Source organism: Eubalaena glacialis, chromosome X (assembly GCF_028564815.1).
Source record: "Eubalaena glacialis isolate mEubGla1 chromosome X, mEubGla1.1.hap2.+ XY, whole genome shotgun sequence".
NCBI classification, from domain to species: domain Eukaryota; kingdom Metazoa; phylum Chordata; class Mammalia; order Artiodactyla; family Balaenidae; genus Eubalaena; species Eubalaena glacialis.
In genome coordinates this window covers 45,205,611-45,226,912 of record NC_083736.1, presented here as the reverse complement: position 1 = coordinate 45,226,912, position 21,302 = coordinate 45,205,611, and the positions used below count along the sequence as shown (strand labels likewise).

Below are 21,302 nucleotides of genomic sequence, written 5' to 3'. Positions count from 1 at the left end.
TTGGATTTTCTCTTTTTTGTAATGCAAATGTCTGACTTAAGCTTTGATTGCCCAGACATCTACTTCAAAGAGGCACCCACTTCAAAGATGGCTACCTCAAAAAACACATTGCTAGTCACCCCCACCCCAGTTCCTACTCCTTTGTTTTAGCAATCTTGCTTGATTTTGATAACTGACCATTTGGGCTGCTTGTTTTTTCTCTTCTCTAGCTTCAAATTCCCCTCTTCTATTTTAAATTCACCAATAATGAGTGAGCCCCAGAATCCCTAGGTTCCCATCTTCAATAAAAGCAGCCCGCTAGGCTTGCTCACTCATTCTCTGTCTCTCTGTATGTCTGTCTCCCTCTCCCCCTTTCTGTCTCTGTGTGTGTCTCTCTCTGTCTCTCTCTCCCCCAACCCTTGACCTTGCTGTGTGGCCCCAGGTGTGCTGTGTATTTTCCAGGACCTGTAAGCAAAAAACTTAGTCTCCTTCAAAGTTTTTCTGATGGTTATTGCTGAGAGCATCTTGCAGTCATAAGAACCACAGGGCAGGTCAAGCCACAACATTGGTTATGAACAGGATGAGACCAGCACAAAAGACATGTTCATAGATTAGAAGATTTAATATGGTTAAGATGGCAGTTCTCCCCAAACTGACCAATAAATTCAATGCAATCTCTATCAAAATCTCAACTTTCTTTTCAGAAATTGAGAGGCTGATGCCAAAATTCATATAAAAATGCAAGGGACCCAGAATAGCCAAAACAATCTTAAGAAAAGAGGAATGAAGTTGAAGAACTCACATTTCCCAATTTCAAAACTTACTAAAAAGCTACAATAATCAAAATGTTATGGTACTGGCATAAGGATAGACATATAGGTAAATGGAAGAGAATTGAGAGTCCAGAAATAAGCTTTCACATTTATAGTAAATTAATCTTCAACAAGGGTGCCAAGATAATTAAGTGGAGAAAGTATAGTTTTTTCAACAAATGGTACTGGGGCAACTGGATATGTTACCAAGGCTGTTGCCCCAGAATCATACCCCTGTCCCTTCCTTGAATGGAAACCAAGTGCTCTTACCTAAGTTTCAGGAGGAAGCTGCAAAGAGAAAAACAAGAACTGGTTAGAACCAGCTAGGCCCAATATGGTGGAAGATTTGACTTCCAGTAGGCCTTGAGCCTCATGATATGCTCATTGTAATACATTAGTAGGCTAAATGCCACACCCACCAGTGCCTTGACAGTTGACAATTGCCATGACAACAACCAGAAAAGCCCATACAAGGACTAAAAAGGAGTGTTGCCTTAGTTCTGGTCCAAACCACACTCCTGTTCTCAGATAAATCTTGAATATTCCTCCCTCTCTTTCCAATTCCCTCCATTTTACATCAACCCTCCTATATATATGGTGTCTCCACCCAAATTGGATTGAGAAGCTGATTTGCAAACGAGGTTCCCACTTCCCCATTCTTTGGCTATTGAATAAAGCTTGTGCTGTTCCAGTCTCAGCATCGGTTTCATTATTGGCGAATCCGATCGGAAAAAGAACCTCCCTGGCCAAGACAACAGGACTTGGCCTGGGCTAGGACCCCGGCGTGGGTCCAGGCGACCAATTCAGTAACATATCCACGTGCAAGAAAATGAAGTTGGACCCCTATATCACACCATATACAAAAATTAATTCAAAATAGATTTAAGACCTAAATGTAAGAGCTAAAACTATAAAATTCTGAGAAGAAATATTGGGGATAAATCTTCATGACCTTAAACTAGGTAATGGTTTCTTAGATAAATTAAACTTCATCAAAATTAAAAACTTTTATGCTTCAAATAACACAATCAAGAATGTGAAAAGACAATCCACAAAATCAGAGAAAATGTTTGCAAATCATATATATGATCCAGATTATATAAAGAATTCTTACCACTCAATAATAAAGAAATAAATAACCCAATTAAGAATGGGCAAATAATTTGAACAGACATCTCTCCAAAGAAGACACAGATATGGTGAATAAGCACAAGAAAAAAAATGTCCAACATCATTAGCCATCAGGGAAATGTGAATCAAAACCACAGTAAGATACCACTTCATGCCCATTAGAATTGCCATAATAAAGACAGATAATAAAAAGTGTTGGAGAGGATGTGGAGAAATTGGAACCCTCACACACTGCTGGTGGTAATGTAAAGTGGTCCAGCAATTTCCCTCTTCAGTATATACCCAAGAGAAATGAAACACGTGTCTACACAAAAACTTGTACGTGAATGTTCAAAGCAGAATTATTCATAATAGCCAAAAAGTGGAAACAATCCACATTCCATCAACTGATGACTGGATAAACAAAATGTGGTATATCCATACAATGGAATGTTTTTCAGCAATGAAAGGAAATGAAATACTGACACATGCTACAACGTGGATGAACTCTGAAAACATTATGCTAAGTGAAAGAAGCTAAACACAAAAGGCTACACATTGTAAGATTTAATTTATATGCAATGTCCAGAACAGGTAAATCTACAGAGACAGAAAGTAAATCAGTAGCTGTCTAGGGTTGGGGGGTGGGGATGGGGACTGACTGCTACTGGGTATGGGGTTTCTTTTTGGGGTGATGAAAATGTTCCAAAATTAGACCATGGTGATAGATGTACAACTCTGTGAATATACTAAAAACCATAGAATTGTACACTTTAAGTGGGTGAATTGTACGATAGATGAATTATATCTCAAAAAAACTGATAAAAATCCATAAGGTTACAAAGAAAACCAGTTATACTGAACTAGAAGAATCAAAATATAAACACAAATTCTTTTTTTTTTATTTAACATCTTTATTGGAGTATAATTGCTTTACAATGGTGTGTTAGTTTCTGCTTTATAACAAAGTGAATCAGTTATACATATACATATGTTCCCATATCTCTTCCCTCTTGCATCTCCCTCCCTCCCACCCTCCCTATCCCACCCCTCTAGGTGGTCACAAAGCACCGAGCTGATCTCCCTGTGCTATGCGGTTGCTTCCCACTAGCTATCTATTTTACGTTTGGTAGTGTATATATGTCCATGCCACTCTCTCACTTTGTCACATCTTACCCTTCCCCCTCCCCATATCCTCAAGTCCATTCTCTAGTAGGTCTGTGTCTTTATTCCTGTTTGGCCACTAGGTTCTTCATGACCTTTTTTTTTTTTTCCTTAGATTCCATATATATGTGTTACATACTGTATTTGTTTTTCTCTTTCTGACTTACTTCACTCTGTATGACAGACTCTAACTCCATCCACCTCACTACAAATAACTCCATTTCGTCTCTCTTTATGGCTGAGTAATATTCCATTGTATATATGTGCCACATCTTCTTTATCCATTCATCTGATGATGGACACTTAGGTTGCTTCCATGTCCTAGCTATTGTAAATAGAGCTGCAATGAACATTTTGGTACATGACTCTTTTTGAATTATGGTTTTCTCAGGGTATATGCCCAGTAGTGGGATTGCTGGGTCGTATGGTAGTTCTATTTTTAGTTTTTTAAGGAACCTCCATACTGTTCTCCATAGTGGCTGTATCAATTTACATTCCCACCAACAGTGCAAGAGGGTTTCCTTTTCTCCACACCCTCTCCAGCATTTATTGTTTCTAGATTTTTTGATGATGGCCATTCTGACTGGTGTGAGATGATATCTCATTGTAGTTTTGATTTGCATTTCTCTAATGATTAATGATGTTGAGCATTCTTTCATGTGTTTGTTGGCAATCTGTATATCTTCTTTGGAGAAATGTCTATTTAGGTCTTCTGCCCATTTTTGGATTGGGTTGTTTGTTTTTTTGTTATTGAGCTGCATGAGCTGTTTGTAAATTTTGGAGATTAATCCTTTGTCAGTTGCTTCATTTGAAAATATTTTCTCCCATTCTGAGGGTTGTCTTTTTGTCTTGTTTATGGTTTCCTTTGCTGTGCAAAAGCTTTTAAGTTTCATTAGGTCCCATTTGTTTATTTTTGTTTTTATTTCCATTTCTCTAGGAGCTGGGTCAAAAAGGATCTTGCTGTGATTTATGTCATAGAGTTTTGCTGTGATTTATGTCATAGAGTAAACACAAATTCTTGATAAAGAAATAGATGTGCTTCTTTAGAAAGGCATTAAACAACAAGATCCAGATCTAATAGTTACCTTAATTCTGAAGTAGTGATGAGTGTAAAATAAATTTTGAGACATGTGCAATGATTATAACAAAAATGATTGATGGTTCCACTAGCACCTCTAAAGAACAATGGAGTTGGTAAAAAGGAGAGGAAATAAACCAGTTGTTTCCCCGATGAAGCTCCAGGATCAAAAAGCAGGTACAAACAAGACACTTCCTTTTAGTGAGGCTGGAGATTTGCAAGACAGCTTCCACCCTAGTGCTTTTAGCATGTTTACACATCGTTGGCTGTACCAGCTAAATCACTGCCAAGCAGCTTGGACCTCTGTGGCTGTACCCTTTAGTCATCCTGCAAGGCAGTGGGATGAGGCAAGAGGGAACTTAATGATATCTGGTCATCAAGGCAAAGCAAGTTGGGAGGGAGAATGGAAAATTGACACAATGGGTAAGAAAGCACTAAGACTATTTGAAAACAAAGCGACCAACAAAGGTTTAATCTCTAAAACATACAAACAGCTCATGCAGCTCTGTATCAAAAAAACAAACAACCCAATCAAAAAATGGGCACAAGATCTAAACAGACATTTCTCCAAAGAAGACATACAGATGGCCAACAAACACATGAAAAGATGCTCAACATCACTAATTATCAGAGAAATGCAAATCAAAACTACAATGAGGTATCACCTCACACTGGTCAGAATGGCCATCATCAAAAAGTCTACAAACAATAAATGCCGGAGAGGGTGTGGAAAAAAGGGAACCCTCCTACACTGTTGGTAGGAACGTAAACTGGTACAGCCACTATGGAGAACAGTATGGAGGTTCCTTAAAAAACTAATAATGGAACTACCATATAATCTAGCAATCCCACTCCTGGGCATATATCCAGAGAAAACCATACTTCGAAAAGATACATGCACCCCAATGTTCACTGCAGCACTTTTACAATAGCCAAGACATGGAAGCAACCTAAATGTCCATCGACAGATGAATGGATAAAGACGATGTGGTACATATATAATGAGCCATAAAAATGAACAAAATAATGCCATTTGTAGCAACATGGATGGACCTAGAGATTCTCATACTAAGTGAAGTACTGAGCCCGCGTGCTACAACTACTGAAGCCCATGGGCCTAGAGCCCATGCTCCGCAACAAGAGAAGCCACCACGATGAGAAGCCCACGCACCGCAACGAAGAGTAGCCCCCACTCACTGTAACTAGAGAAAGCCCGTGCACAGCAACAAAGACCCAACGCAGCCAGAAAATTAAATAAATAAATAAATAAGAAGAATGAAATAATGCCATTTGCAGCAACATGGATGGGCCTAGAGATTATCATACTAAGAAAGTCATACAAAGAAAGACAGATACCATATGATATCGTTTATATGTGGAATCAAAAAAATAATACAAATGAACTTACTTACAAAACAGAAATAGAGGCATAGATGTAGAAAACAAACTTATGGTTACCAGTGGGGAAAGGGAGGGAAGGATAAAATTGGGAGATCGGGATTGACATATACACACTACTGTATATAAAATAGATAACTAATAAGAACCTGCTGTATAGCACAGGGAACTCTAGTCAATACTCTTTAATGACCTATATGGGAAAATAATCTAAAAAAGAGTGGGTATATGTATATGTATAACTGATTTACTTTGCTGTACACCTGAAACTAACACAACATTTTAAATCAACTATAATCCAATTAAAAACAAAAAAAACCAGACTCACAGATTTCGAAAACAAGCTTATGGTTACCAAAGGGGAAACATGGAGGGGGGAGGGATAAATTAGGAGCTTTGGATTAACATACACACACTACTATATACAAAATAACCAACGAGGATCTACTGTATAGCACAGGGAACTCTGCTGAATATTCTGTAATAACCTATATGGGTAAAGAATCTGAAAAAGAACATATACATATATGTATATGTATAACTGAATCACTTTACTGAAACTAACACAACATTGTAAATCAACTATACTCCAATAAAAGTTTTTAAAAAATAAAATTTGAGGAAACAAAAAAATAAAAAGTTTTTTAAAAAAAGAAAGCACTAAGACATCTAATGGCATGGCATGCTCTCCCTCCTGTGTCCAACCCTTCAGAAAAGGAGATATGACCAGACTAGCATGGGGATTCTTGGGTCAGAATTGGGGAGTCTTCAATGACTGCCCCCCTCTACCAGATATCCACCTCCAAGACTAATTTTCAAAATATTTGACAAGTGATAACAATCGGCCACAGAGCAATCACAACAGTTGTCAGCCACAGTACTAGAACAGAGTCTTGGAGGTCTTCTGCTATGACAGACATTACTTGATTCAGTTGCTAGATTGTGGGGAGGTCCCAGAGGTCCTAGAGGCAAGATTGAGGCAGTGGCTCTTCATCAACTGGCACAGAAGATGTTCAAGTCCTCTGTTAACAACTGAAGTACCTGTACCAGTACACATTACCCCAAAGATAGGGTAGAGAGAGAGAGAGTAGAACCTCCTTAAAGCTTTATGAATGAAGGATTGAGCAACTGGTTGATGCTTACATTCATGGGACATCTTGCTGATTTCACAGGTGGAAATTTCTCCTCTTGACTGAAGGACCAAAAGAGACTTCAGTGCACCACTCAAAGTTTTTTTCAAATTTAGACTCTAGAAAGCCACCTTACTACAAAAGTAGGGGTACATTTCAGTGAAAATCCTTATCCCTACCTTTTCATCATCTAGGAAGAAGCAAAGAAAGCTGGCAACCTGAAATGGGGACCAAAGGGTATTGGCCCACGCTTCCAGCTGCCCCAGATCTGAACACTGAGGCCTGTCGGGTAGTGGGGTCTCTTTGGACTACCCCTCCCACCACCAGGATCCTCCTTCTACAGACTCATTCATCAGTTCACACCTAGCTCAATTCCTCTTCCTGTGAAGAGAAAGTCTCCAAACAGAGACGGAAATTGGATAAGGTAGACCCTGAGGCACAGCCTTTACTAGGCAGGAAAAAAAACAGGGCTACATGTGGGGCTCCTGAGCAATAAGGGGGGAAGTGAGCCATTTTAACAACAACCATTAATTTTTATTAAATTTCTAATCAAATACAACAATAATTTCTTCTCTTTCATAAAAAAACACAAATATTTACAACATTATCAGTTTGGGAAAAGACAAACAGTAAAAATGAAGAAAAGTGATGAAAAGACAAATTCAAGGACAGAATAAATACAGCCTATTTACACGCCTGCCTGGCCCTGGTGGCTGCTGCCAGAGTGCCAGACCCTCAACCTCAGAATTAGCAGCAGTTCAAAATCTCCTCCAGTTTCAACATGTCCAAGGGTGGGATTTTGGTGACTTCAAAGAAGACCCTGCAAAAGGAAGAGGGGTCTGCTCAGTGTAAAATAGTCCAAAGCAAGCAGGCTCCATGGAATAAGTGGGACATAGGCCCTTGGTTCCCTATCTTGCTTTAACTCTGGAGCAGAAAGTAAGGTAAAAAGTACCTGAATCTTTCTTTTCCCTTAAATGAGGTTAGTCTGGGCCTCCCCATGACTGAGCACAAACCCAACCTCAACTGGAGCTTGGTACTTACTGGTGGGAATACTTGGAATGCACAGCCTTGAGCTTATTGCACGAACGCAAAGTCAGCAGGATGTTCAGCTGCCTGACCAAGGGGTGAAGATCAGAGGTCTTGTAGCCACTGTGATACTCCAGGGTAGGAGCCTGGAAGAAGCAACATGGACAGCGACTTTTACAACAGGAAGCAGACACTTCCTGTCTCCAATACCCAAATCCAAACTTCCTATCCATAGTACAGGCAGGGAAGAAAGTCAAACAATTCAAAGACTCATAGAGCACAGACACCGACCAATAATTATAGGGTACTACCTAGAAGACTATGTTCCAGCTGCAAGCTAGTGGTATGGCTATATCCATATGCACCAGCTGGATATTAGCCCTAGCCACAGGTATTTAAACTGAAATCCACCAAAGAATTTAAGGAACAGGACTGACTTTGTTACTTACTCTCAGGTTAAGAGCCAATGGCCAGGCAAACCTCAGAACAAACTTGAGGTCCCAACTAAACAGCCAACAGGAACTTAAGGCTGTTCCTCCTCTCTGGCTCAAACAGCTATCATTTCATGCATTCATTTTCTCAGTCAACTTTAAGTATGCCTATCATGTGGCAAAAGGAATATAGCAGAGTGTTTAAGAGCAAAGGTTCTGGAGGCAAACTGCTTGGGTTCAAATTCCAGCTCCATTAACAGCATGGCCTTGAGCCAGTTACTTAACCTCTAGGTGCCTCAGTTTCCAAATCTGCCAAATAGGGACGATTACAGTAATTACATAATAGGCTTAAATGAGTTAATAGACATAAAGCACACAGAACAGAGTCTAGCACATACCCAAACAATGCTAGCTAGGATAAATATTACCAAGCCCCATACAGGATGCTGGGAATACAAAGATGACTAAGAGATGACTAAGGCTCCTGCCCTTGAGGAGTCTGTAGTCTAGTGGGGGAGACAGACATGCACACAGAGAATTACAAAATGTGTGGGAAGTGCTACAATGGAAGGGAGCATGGGACAGTGGAGGAACAGAGCTGTAGGACCCATGAATTTTGGCTGGGAAAGTCACAAAAAGCTTTGCAGAGGAGGGCACATCTGCAATAGGTACTGAAAGTCTAGTGGGAGTTCCACAGGTAGAGAAAAGAAAATTCATTATTCTGTGAGGCAGTGGTTTTCTTAAAATGTCTTAAATTATTTTCCCTGAACTCATTTTTTTCCAAATATCTTACCTGGAAGCCCAAATATCTTACCTGGAATTGGGGGCGGGAACTAAGAAGCCCACCAATTTGGATCCCTTTACCTTTTACATGGCCCCTGAGATACTTCTGCAGGAATCTCAGGGCTCTACTGAATGCTCTTTGGAAACCACTGCCACAGGCAAAGGGCAGTCATTGGCATGCTGAGCAGGGGAGTAACACATGGGATAACACATCATATTGGGTGTGTTAATTAAGATTAACAGCCCTACTGTCACTGCCCCAATTGTTCACATTGTTAAATTGTTCACTGCCCCAATGCTTCACATTGATTATTATAAAAGCCCACTCACTGGTGTTGATATGTTCACATACACTCTCTCATCTAATATACCTTCTGTGCTGCTATATACTAGTACTGTTTCCAAAACATACAAACAGGAAGATGTCACTCCCCTGCCTTAAAAACTTGCAATGCCTTAGTGTAAAATGGATCTTTCAGCATGGCATCAAAGGCCTCTCACAATCTGACCACACTCTACCATTCTGGTCTCACCTCTCACTATTCCCTATTCATACGTCCTCTGCTCTATCCATAGGAAATGTCTTATTCTGCCCTGAATACATCACACTCTTTTCTTATTGCCTTCATGTCTTTTCAATTATTGTTCCCTCTGCCTAGAATGTCTCTTCTCAAGGTTCCTACTCATATCTCAAGACCCAACTCAAAAGTCACCTCCTCTGTGAAGCCTTTCTCATCTATAGCAGTATATAGTGTAGAGGACTGTGGAGCCAGACTACCTAGGTTCAGATCAGGGCTGACACTTAGCTGATACTCACTGGTACAGCCATGCCAAGTGTTAAAACACTGAAATATTTTTATACTGGTTGGCAAGCAGTTTGCTGCCCTGAGCCTCTCAACTTTCCTCCCTCAGGACCTACCAGCCTTCCCCAGGATCCAAGGGTCAAAGCCTGGGTCAGCATGGGGCCTCCAGGATCATGGCTCCGGGGCTACGGCCACATCCACTCTGATTATAGAGTAGGTATATTCTTTGAACAGATTCCTAGTTCCCAAAGCCTAGCTCTGCCTCTCATTAGCCAAACACGGGAAGTTATTTCTTATCTGTACAATAGGGATAATAGTGATCTCATAGGGTTGTTGTGAAGATTGAGTTAATAGACAAAGTGTTTAGTTCACTGTCTAAGCACTCAGTAAATGCTAGCCATTATTATTACGTATTCTTTCTCATCATCATCACTGCCATTTACTTAATGCTTTCTCTGTCCCAAGAAATTTCAGTGCCTTGTCCAAGTTCACACAACTGTTTATAGGGTTCTTCCTCAGCACACAGAGGTTTCTCCATCAGCAGTGGTGCTAGAATTTCTAGGCCGCAGGGGCTTAGGAGTGGTTGGGAAGAGTATGCTCATTTGCAAGCATACTCTTTCTATTGGATTGCATGTTACATGTCAGTAAAAATTCATGGTTTTCTAAAGTTGCTTTTATTCATAATTTTTTATAAAATTGAGAAAGCATCAAATATGCATTTTATTTGTATTGGGGAAGGAGGCTGTGGGGGTCTTCCTCCTCAGAGAAGAGCACAATAGCATATCTCTGAGTCCCCTGTTATACACATGGACAGTTGCTTTCACTACTCTGTTCTCTGGGTCAGTGCTTTCCAAATCCTGTTCCAATGAGCACCCTTGGGGGGCCAACCTTGCTGAGGGGACTGCAAGGAGCAGGGGTGGAATGGGGTCAGGCAAGAAGTGGGTCCACCCCACTCCCTGCTGCAATCAGAATAATTTCACATTAGTCTGTTTTGTGATACTGGGCTTTCAGGTAAGCTGTCTTTGGAAGAAAGTGTACTGTGATGAAGAAAAGTGAAATAAAATACTTTAAAACCATGGCTCTAGAAACCCTTTAGGCAGCCAGGCCCCTAAAATGTCAAGATGTTAAAGGATTCATAACGGCAGGTATGTAGTAGTTTTGTCACAGAGTTTCCCACAGCCCTAGTTTACACCTTCCTCCTGAGCTGACCCTGTGCTTTTAAATCCGTATCCTGGGACTTTCCTGGTGGTCCACTGGTTAAGAATCTGCCTTCCAATGCAGGGGACGGGGGTTCGATCCCTGGGCAGGGAACTAAGATCCCACATGCCGTGGGGCAACTAAGCCCGCGTGCTGCAACTACTGAGCCCACACACTCTGGAGCCCATGTGCCACAACTAAAGAGAAGCCCGCATGCTGCAATAAAGAGCCCACATGCTGCAACTAAGACCCGATGCAGCCAAAAATAAAATAAATAAATAAATATTTTAAAAAAAATCCCTACTCCTTCTTCCCCACCACCCACAAGTGTTTACCCAGTGTCCGAGCTTCTTCATGTAGAGGGCCAGGAGGAAGGAGCCAGCAGCTAGCTTGGAAGCCCTCTCCTGGACATAGTCGTATTCCTGCAGGGTCATTTCACAGATGAAGCGGGACAAGGTCAGTGTCTTCATGCTGGCATGGACACACTAAAGGCAGGAAGAAGACTGGCTCAGCAATCAATTCAGAGCATTGGCACCAAGCAGAAAACCCCCTGCACTCACTCACTCCAGTTATCCCACCTTGGGCCTAAATGGCTCTCTGCCTGAACAACGTACCTCTTTTGCCACCATGACTCACACTAAGGACCCTGCCCACAAAGCACAGAATCTTTAGGAGGTGGGATTCTGAAATTGGCAATGGTATTTGCCATCTTCAGGGTTTTAAACCAAATTATCAAGTGTGATTGTGGTACCCTCCACCTCCCGTTTCTGTACATGTCATCCTTTGAAGAGCCAAAGGCCTCCAACTGTTGACTTTTCACTGGGTTCCAGACTAGGAGGTATTCCATGCTCCAAAAGAACTCCTTCCCTTTTCTTGTTTGAATATATATATATATGTGTGTGTGTGTGTGTATACACACACACACACAAACACACACACACAAATCTTACAACAAGACACACTTGTATAATACAAAGTGACTTCCCCTGTAACCAATATTCAGGTGAAGGAAGAGAACTTTGACAGCATCTCCCCTAAACTTCCCAAGTGTCCCTTCCTGATCAAAGAATCTTCTTTCCCTCCCCTACTCTGCCCTCACCTCAAAACTTTATAGGCATACCATGGAAATCTGCAATTTTCTTCCCCCAACACTCCATAAAGATTGCCAATCTAGGAGGGTGGACTGAAGAAGAAATTCCCCTGTCCCCAGTTGTCCCTTTCCCTTTTCCTACCACTCAAGCAGCCACTCTGGGAATGGAGGGGACTAACCCAGCAGTGGGAAAATGAAGATGTACCTCCCCTGTCTTACCTTAGCATATCTGCGCAGAAAATGATAGGCGATGGGAATGTTGATATCAAATTCGAGGGTTTTTAGGATGCTGTTTTCCATGGCGAGCATCTCATCTCGCTTATACATATCATCACAGATGTACAGGAAGTCATCCACACAAGGCGGGCAGGGCTCCTATGGGTGGAGAGGAGAGGCAGTCACAACCAGGCAAAGACAGCCCACTCCTCTCTGCTTGGAGATGAAAGGCAGAGGAGGAGAGGGGTGAAGGATAGGAGGTAATAACATTCCCTGGCATGAACCTTCAGGGTAGCTCTGAGAGCCAGCTTCTGGTTTTTGAGTAGTACATCTGAAAAACAAAATCAGAGAGATAGGAGGAGAGAGGACAGGGCCTCTTGGGGTAGATTCTTATAGCACTGAAGCGGCATAATATGGCACAGGGACTGGACGCACTGAGCTCTCTTCTAATGAGTGAGAAATCTAAGGGCCTACTCTGGGGGGAACAGAGGGAAGGAGACCACAGGAAGGAAGCTAGAGATGGAAAATAAGCACGCACTTTGTTTTCTTGTCTAAGGAATGAATAAGATGTTTGGGAGGGGGCACTGCTGGGGTAATAGGCAGTGAGAGACAGAGAGAGATAGGCACAGAGGGAACCTAAGCAGAGACTGAAGACCAAGGGATGGGAGGATGTGCAAGGGGGCTAGACTGGGAAGGTCAAGCCAAGCCCAAGGTGATAAGAACCACCCCCCTCCACAATCTGGGCACCTTTCCATGTCCTGCCCTCTGCAGATGAACCTTAGTTTTGGGAAAGGACTAGAGGCAGAAGACCCTGAATATTTCTCTAGCTGCATCTCACTGCCCAGCCCCAGCCTTCTTCTCACACCTCTATTTTCAGATCACAAACTGACCAACCCTCCTGGGTTTGCAGACAGGGAAATTGAGGCCCAGAGAGAGGAAGTGACTTGCTCAAGGTCACACAGCAACCTAGTGACAAGTCCAGGACAAGAAACTCTCCCTTCCACTGCTCTACTCACCAGTGGCTCCTTCCTTTCTTCTCTTCTCATATCATCTCCATACCTCCCCTTGCAAAAGTCTTTCTGTACTTCTCAATCTTGTGAGGGGAAGACACCCCTGCCCCAAAAAACTTAGTGGAGGTCCTTTGTCCTGATAACCAGAAGAGGGGTGCTCCTGGTTCCAAAATTTGCTAATGAGAGCACCTTGCACACTCCTTCTCCCTCCTGCTCTTGGTTGTCCAGGAACCCCCAGCTGCTTTTTTAACCCCCTTGAGGCTGAGGCAGGGAACACTTGCTTAAGCCACAAGGACATCCCTAGGTAGGTGGAGGGAGGAGGAGAGATGGAGAGACGTAAAAAGAGAAAGGAAGGGGAGCAAGGGAATGAACCAGGAAGTCAGTGAGCAGGGAAGGAAATGAGCTAGAGAGGGAAGCAGGGAACAAGGGAGAGAGTGAGGGAGGAGGAAGGGAAAGAGGAAGAAAGGGAAGGAGGAGGCTAGGGAGCAAGGGCAGGAAGGAGGGAGGGAGGATGGGAAGGAGGGAGAGAACCAAGGAGAGAAGGAGCCAGGGAGGGAAAGAGGGTGGAAGGTAACAAGCATGAGTGGGTGGGAGGGAGTGACCAAGGAAGTGAGTGAGAGGGAGCTGAGCAGAGAGGGAGCAGGGAGTGAGGGGGAGCAAGGGAACCAGGGAGCAAGAGAGTAGGGAAGGAATTGAGCCAGAGAGGGAAATGGGGAGAACGAGGGAGGGAGGGAGGGAGGGAGGGAGGAAGGAAGAAGAGAGAGAAGGAGGAAAAAGGAAGGAGACAGGGAAGGAGGGTGGGAGGAAGTTAAGGTGGGGGGAGTCATGGTGCCAGAGTACCATGGAGCAAGGATGGGAGATACGGAAGGAAGGAGCAAGCAGGGAGGGGAGAGAAGGAACCATCAGAAAAGGAAGGGTGAGGGAGGAGGGGAGGAGGAAGCAAAGGAGGAGGGAGGGGAGCACGCAATAGAGAAGCAACAGGGAGGAGAGGGAAGGAGGAGGAAGGGAGAGAGGGAGTGACAGAGGGAAGAGCATTAGCTAGGGAAGGAGAGAAGAGAGTGAACAAAGGAAAGGGACAGGAAGGGAGGGTGGAAGAGAGGAGGGTGGAGTAGGAGGGAAGGCGGGACGGGGTGGGTAGGTGGGTGGGAAGGCATGGAGGAGTGAGGGATAGAACCAGGGTGGAAGGGAGGAGGTCATGGAAGGAGGGATCAAGTGAGGAGGGGAGGGAGTGAGCGAGAGAAGGATAGAGAAAAGGAGGGTTGGAAAGAGCAACAGAGAGTGGGTGGGTGGGATGGAGGGAGGGGCCCAGCAAGGAGTGAGCGAATGTACAAAGCAGGGATTGAGGGATCAAGGAAGGGATTGAAAGAAGGCTGGAGGGAGGAAGGGAGCTACCGAGCAAGGGCAGAAGTGGAACAGGGCAGAAGTGAAGAGAGGGTGGAAGTGCAGTGAGGGCCGGAAGTGCAGTGAGGGCCGGAAGTGGAGTGAGGGCCAGAAGTGGCGAGAGAGGGAGGCAAGTAAGGAGCAAAGGAGGGGTGGAGTTAGAGAGGGAGGTACTGATGGAGGTAGGAGCTAGTGAGTGAAGGAGAGAGTGAAGAAGGGAAGCAGAAAGCTAGTTAGGGATAGAGCTGAGTAGGGAACACAAAAACAAATCCACAGTTCTAAAGGTTTTTGTACTCATAAAAGTTGCTACTTCTCTGTTCCTAAACCCTAAGGTTTTATACTATTAGCCTATCTGAAGGAAAAATGAGAGTAGAACAAAATCATTTAGCATCTAAGGAAGAGGAAAGACTCAGATAAAGTAGTTAGATGGATATGGTTATGAAGGAAAGGCCAGCTATTTGCTTTTATACTGCTACTTCAAAAATTACTAATTTACTTGGACTCACTACCATCTACACTAGGCCATTTTCTCTTAAATGTCTCCAGCACCTAGATTTGGAAATGCTTCCTTATACATGCAATTCAAGACTCCACTAGACGGAGGTGGAGTTGCTGGAAGAAGAAAATGGGGTGGGGACAGAGAATTATGGTCCAGAAGGAAGCTTTAAAAAAAAATCCATTTAACTAGGAATATGTCCACCTACACACATCTTCAAAGAGGAAAAGGGAGAATTTTGTTGATGCCAGGAAACAAATACACCACCATTTGCACCCAACACCAGTTTCCCTGCTTAGGAAGACAAAAAATCGGTAGGAAAACTTATTTGTGTGCATGTATGTAATTGTATACACACACAAATATACATATGCGAATGTACACACATGCGTATATATATGTATATACATGTATATAATACATACATACACACACACATATTATACATATGCATGCATATACACACACATATATACATACATATGTAAATGCACATACATACATACATACATATATATCTGGCTTGGATAGAAACCGATTGATTAGTTTTCTCCAGGTCCTATGGACTCAGGCTCACCTCAAATTTTGCTGCAATCAGAAAAGCAGTGGAACCAAGGAGTTGTAGCTTGTCCCTCTTGCATATTACCTCCATAAGGTAGTGATCTACCAGCTTCACTGCCAAGTACAGGGTCTCATGACTCATCTCAAAGGTCATCTGGAGGAACACACAAACAGGGCAGGAATCCACATATTGTCCAACTCCAAAGGCAAATCCAGATAGGTGTAACTACCTGGTCTGTGGTATTGAGGACAGTGGTGCTACCAGGCCTGGCCAGCTGAAACGCTGCTATGAATGCAAGAACTGATTCAGTTAGGGGCCTGGCTATATCTCTAGTGCCTTTGAGGACCCTGGCATTATCTATCCCTACACATTTGGGTAAGTGACCAATCTTACATCAGAGGGAGATGCTCTGCCTTCTCTATGAGCACCTTGAGTGAACACACCCTCCCTCTTTCATCTCCAAAACTTAGATTCTTGCTTTCCCCATTTGCTACTTTGTAGTGTAAACCCTGAAGGTTGACTTTTTGTAATGTAAGTGCCTGACTTAAGCTTTGATTGCCAAAGCATCCACTTCAAAGAGGCATCCAGATAATAGGGAGACATCTTCAAGATGGCAGAGGAGTAAGACGTGAGGAGTAAGATCACCTTCCTCCCCACAAATACATCAAAAATACATCTACATGTGGAACAACTCCCACAGAACAGCTACTGAATGCTGGCAGAAGACCTCAGACTTCCGAAAAGGCAAGAAACTCCCCACGTACTTGGGTAGGGCAACAGAAAAAAGAAAAAACAGAGACAAAAGAATAGGGACGGGACCTGCACTTCTGGGAGGGAGCCGTGAAGGAGGAAAAGTTTCCACACACTAGGAAGCCCGTTCACTGGCGGAGACGGGGTATGGGTGGGTGGGGGCAACGCTTCGGAACCACGGAGGAGAGCGCAGCAACAGGGGTGCGGAGGGCAAACCAGAGAGATCCCCGCACAGAGGATCAGTGCCGACCAGCACTCACCAGCCTGAGAGGCTTCTCTGCTCACCCGCAGGGGTGGGTGGGGGCTAGGAGCTAAGGCTCGGGCTTCGGAGGTCAGATCCCAGGGAGAGGACTGGGGTTGGCTGAGGGAACACAGCCTGAAGGGGGCTAGTGCGCCACAGCTAGCCGGGAGGGAGTCCGGAAAAAAGTCTGGAACTGCCTAAGAGGCAAGAGACCATTGTTTCAGGGTGCACGAGGAGAGGAGATTCAGAACACTGCTTAAAAGAGCTTCAGAGACGGGCGCAAACCGCCGGCTAGCAGCGCAGACAACAGAGATGGGCATGAAACGCTAACGATGCTGCTGCAGCCACCAAAACTCCTGTGTGCAAGCACATGTCACTATCCACACCTCCCCTCCCAGGAGCCTGTGCAGCCCGCCACTGCCAGGGTCCTGTGATCCAGGGACAACTTCCCCAGGAGAACACAAAGCACGCCTCAGGCTGTTGCAACGTCACTCAGGCCTCTGCCTCCACAGGCTCACCCCGCCTTCTATACACCTCCCTCCCCCCCGGCCTGAGTGAGGCAGAGCCCCCTAATCAGCCACTCCTTTAACCCCCTCCTGTCGACATCAGAGGGCAACCTACATGCAGAGGCAGGGCCAAATCCAAGGCTGAGCCCCAGGAGCTGTGCAAACAAAGAAGAGAAAAGGAACTTTCTCTTTGCAGCCTCAGAAGCAGTGGATTAAACCTCCACAATCAACTTGATGTACGCTGCATCTCTGGAACACCTAAATAGACAACAAATCACTCCAAAATTGAGGTGGTGGACTTTGGGAATGAAGAGGAAATAGGCAGTCTACATGAAAAAGAATTCAGAATAATGAGAGTAAAGATGAACAATCTTGGAAACGAAATGGAGAAAATACAAGAAACGTTTAACAAGGACCTAGAAGAACTAAAGAGCAAACAAACAATGATGAACAACACAATAAATGAAATTTAAAATTCTCTAGCAGGAATCAATAGCAGAATAACTGAGGCAGAAGAATGGATAAGTGACCTGGAAGATAAAATAGTGGAAATAACTAGAGCAGAGCAGAATAAAGAAAAAAGAATGAAAAGAATTGAGGACAGTCTCAGAGACCTCTGGGACAACATTAAATGCACCAACACTCGAAATAAAGGGGTCCTAGAAGAAGAAGAGAAAAAGAAAGGGACTGAGAAAATATTTGAAGAGATTACAGTTGAAAACTTCCCTAATATGGGAAAGGAAATAGTCAATCACGTCCAGGAAGTGCAGAGAGTCCCATACAGGATAAATCCAAGGAGAAACATGCCAAGAAACATACTAATCAAACTATAAAAAATTAAATACAAAGAAAAAATATTAAAAGCAGCAGGGAAAGCAACAAATAAAATACAAGGGAATCCCCATAAGGTTAACAGCTGATCTTTCAGCAGAAACTCTGCAAGACAGAAGGGAGTGGCAGGACATATTTAAAGTGATGAAAGGGGAAAGCCTACAACGAAGATTACTCTACCCAGCAAGGATCTCATTCAGGTTCGACAGAGAAATTAAAACCTTTACAGAAAAGCAAAACTTAAGAGAATTCAGCACCACCAAACCAGCTTTACAACAAATGCTAAAGGAACTTCTCTAGGCAGGAAACACAAGAGAAGGAAAAGACCTACAATAACAAACCAAAAACAATTAAGAAAATGGGAATAGGAACATACATATCGATAATTACCTTAAATGTAAATGGATTAAATGCTCCAACCAGAAGACATAGACTGGCTGAATGGATACAAAAAGAAGATCCGTATATATATTGTCTACAGGAGACCCACTTCAGACCTAGGGACACATACAGACTGAAAGTGAGGGGATGGAAAAAGATAGTCCATGCAAATGGAAATCAAAAGAAAGCTGGAGTAGCAATTCTCATATCAGACAAAATAGACTTTAAAACAAAGACTATTACAAGAGACAAAGAAGGACACTACATAATGATCAAGGGATCAATCCAAGAAGAAGATATAACAATCGTAAACATGTACGCGCCCAACATAGGAGCACCTCAAAACATAAGGCAAATACTAACAGCCATAAAAGGGGAAATCAACAGTAACACAATCATAGTAGGGGACTTTAACACCCCACTTTCACCAATGAACAGATCATCCAAAATGAAAATAAATAAGGAAACACAAGCTTTAAATGATACATTAAACAAGATGGACTTAATTGATATTTATAGGACATTCCATCCAAAAACAACAGAATACACTTTCTCCTCAAGTGCTCATGGAACATTCTCCAGGATAGATCATATCTTGGGTCACAAATCAACTCTTGGTAAATTTAAGAAAATTGAAATCATATCAAGTATCTTTTCCAACCACAACATTATGAGACTAGATATCAATTACAGGAAAAAAAACTGTAAAAAATACAAACACATGGAGGCTAAACAATACACTACTAAATAACCAAGAGATCACTGAAGAAATCAAAGAGGAAATCAAAGAATACCTAGAAACAAATGCCAATGAAAACACGATGGCCCAAAATCTATGGGATGCAGCAAAAGCAGTTCTAAGAGGGAAGCTTACAGCAATACAATCCTACCTCAAGAAACAAGAAACATCTCAAATAAACAACCTAACCTTATACCTAAAGCAATTCGAGAAAGAAGAACAAAAAAACCCCAAAGTTAGCAGAAGGAAAGAAATCATAAAGATCAGGTCAGAAATAAATGAAAAAGAAATTAAGGAAACAATAGCAAAGATCAGTAAAACTAAAAGCTGGTTCTTTGAGAAGACAAACAAAACTGATAAACCACTAGCCAGACTCATCAAGAAAAAAAGGGAGGAGACTCAAATCAATAGAATTAGAAATGAAAAAGGAGAAGTAACAACTGACACTGCAGAAATACAAAGGATCATGAGAGATTACTACAAGCAACTATATGCCAATAAAATGGACAACCTGGAAGAAATGGACAAATTCTTATTAAATCACAACCTTCTGAGACTGAACCAGGAAGAAATAGAAAATATAAACAGACTAATCACAAGCACTGAAATTGAGACTGTGATTAAAAATCTTCCAACAAACAAAAGCCCAGGACCAGATGGCTTCACAGGCGAATTCTATCAAACATTTAGAGGAAAGCTAACACCTATCATTCTCAAACTCTTCCAAAATATAGCAGAAGGAGGAACACTCCCAAACTCATTCTACGAGGCCACCATAACCTTGACACCAAAACCAGACAAAGATGTCAAAAAAAACAGAAAACTATAGGGCAATATCACTGATGAACATAGATGCAAAAATCCTCAACAAAATACTAGTAAACAAAATCCAGCAGCACATTAAAACTATCATACACCATGATTAAGTGGGGTTTATCCCAGGAATGCAAGGATTCTTCAATATATGCAAATCAATCAATGTGATACACCATATTAACAAATTGAAGGATAAAAACCATACGATATTCTCAATAGATGCAGAACACCTTTCGACAAAATTCAATACCCATGTATGATAAAAACTCTCCAGAAAGTAGGCATAGAGAGAACTTACCTCAACGAAGGCCATATATGACAAACCCACAGCCCACATCGTTCTCAATGGTGAAAAACTGAAACCATTTCCACTAAGATCAGCAACAAGACAAGGTTGCCCACTCTCACCACTATTATTCAACATAGCTCTGGAAGTTTTAGCCACAGCAATCAGAGAAGAAAAAGAAATAAAAGGAATCCAAATTGGAAAAGAAGAAGTAAAGCGGTCACTGTTTGCAGATGACATGATACTATACAGAGAGAATCCTAAAGATGCCACCAGAAAACTAGTAGAGCTAATCAATGAATTTGGTAAAGTAGCAGGATACAAAATTAATGCACAGCAATCTCTTGCATTCCTATACACTAATGATGAAAAATCTGAAAGTGAAATTAGGAAAACACTCCCATTTACCATTGCAACAAAAAGAATAAAATACCTAGGAACAAACCTACCTAGGGAGACAAAAGACCTGTATGCAGAAAATTATAAGACACTGATGAAAGAAATTAAATATGATACAAACAGATGGAGAGATATACCATGTTCTTGGATTGTAAGAATCAATATTGTGAACATGAGTATACTACCCAAAGCAATCTACAGATTCAATGCAATCCCTGTCAAATTACCAATGGCATTGTTCACAGAACTAGAACAAAAAATTTTACAATTTGTATGGAAACACAAAAGACCCCGAATAGCCAAAGCAATCTTGAGAAAGAAAAACGGAGCTGGAGGAATTAGGGTCCCTGACTTCAGACTATACTACAAAGCTACAGTAATCAAGACAGTATGGTACTGGCACAAAAACAGAAATATAGATCAATGGAACAGGATAGAAAGCCCAGAGATAAACCCATCCACATATGGTCACCTTATCTTTGATAAAGGAGGCAAGAATATACAGTGGAGAAAAGACAGCCTCTTCAAAAAGTGGTGCTGGGAAAGCTGGACAGCTACATGGAAAAGAATGAAATGAGAACACTCTCCAACACCATACACAAAAATAAACACCATAGTCAAAATGGATTAAAGACCTAAATGTAAGGCCAGACACTATAAAACTCGTAGAGGAAAACATAGGCAGAGC

General features: G+C 42.4%; 1 protein-coding gene across 1 annotated transcript in view; it reads right to left on the bottom strand.

Moving 5' to 3' along the window:
* Positions 1–7,396: 7,396 nt before the first annotated feature.
* CCNB3 (cyclin B3) overlaps positions 7,397–21,302 on the bottom strand; it is a 61,190-nt gene continuing 47,284 nt past the window's right edge. The window contains exons 4-8 of the mRNA XM_061178643.1: positions 15,681–15,818; positions 12,221–12,376; positions 11,247–11,396; positions 7,713–7,843; positions 7,397–7,491 (exon numbers count right to left, since the gene is read on the bottom strand). Of these exons, the coding sequence (XP_061034626.1) occupies positions 7,419–7,491; positions 7,713–7,843; positions 11,247–11,396; positions 12,221–12,376; positions 15,681–15,818 (648 nt within the window). The 3' untranslated portion in view covers positions 7,397–7,418. The remainder of the gene's footprint in view (positions 7,492–7,712; positions 7,844–11,246; positions 11,397–12,220; positions 12,377–15,680; positions 15,819–21,302) is intronic.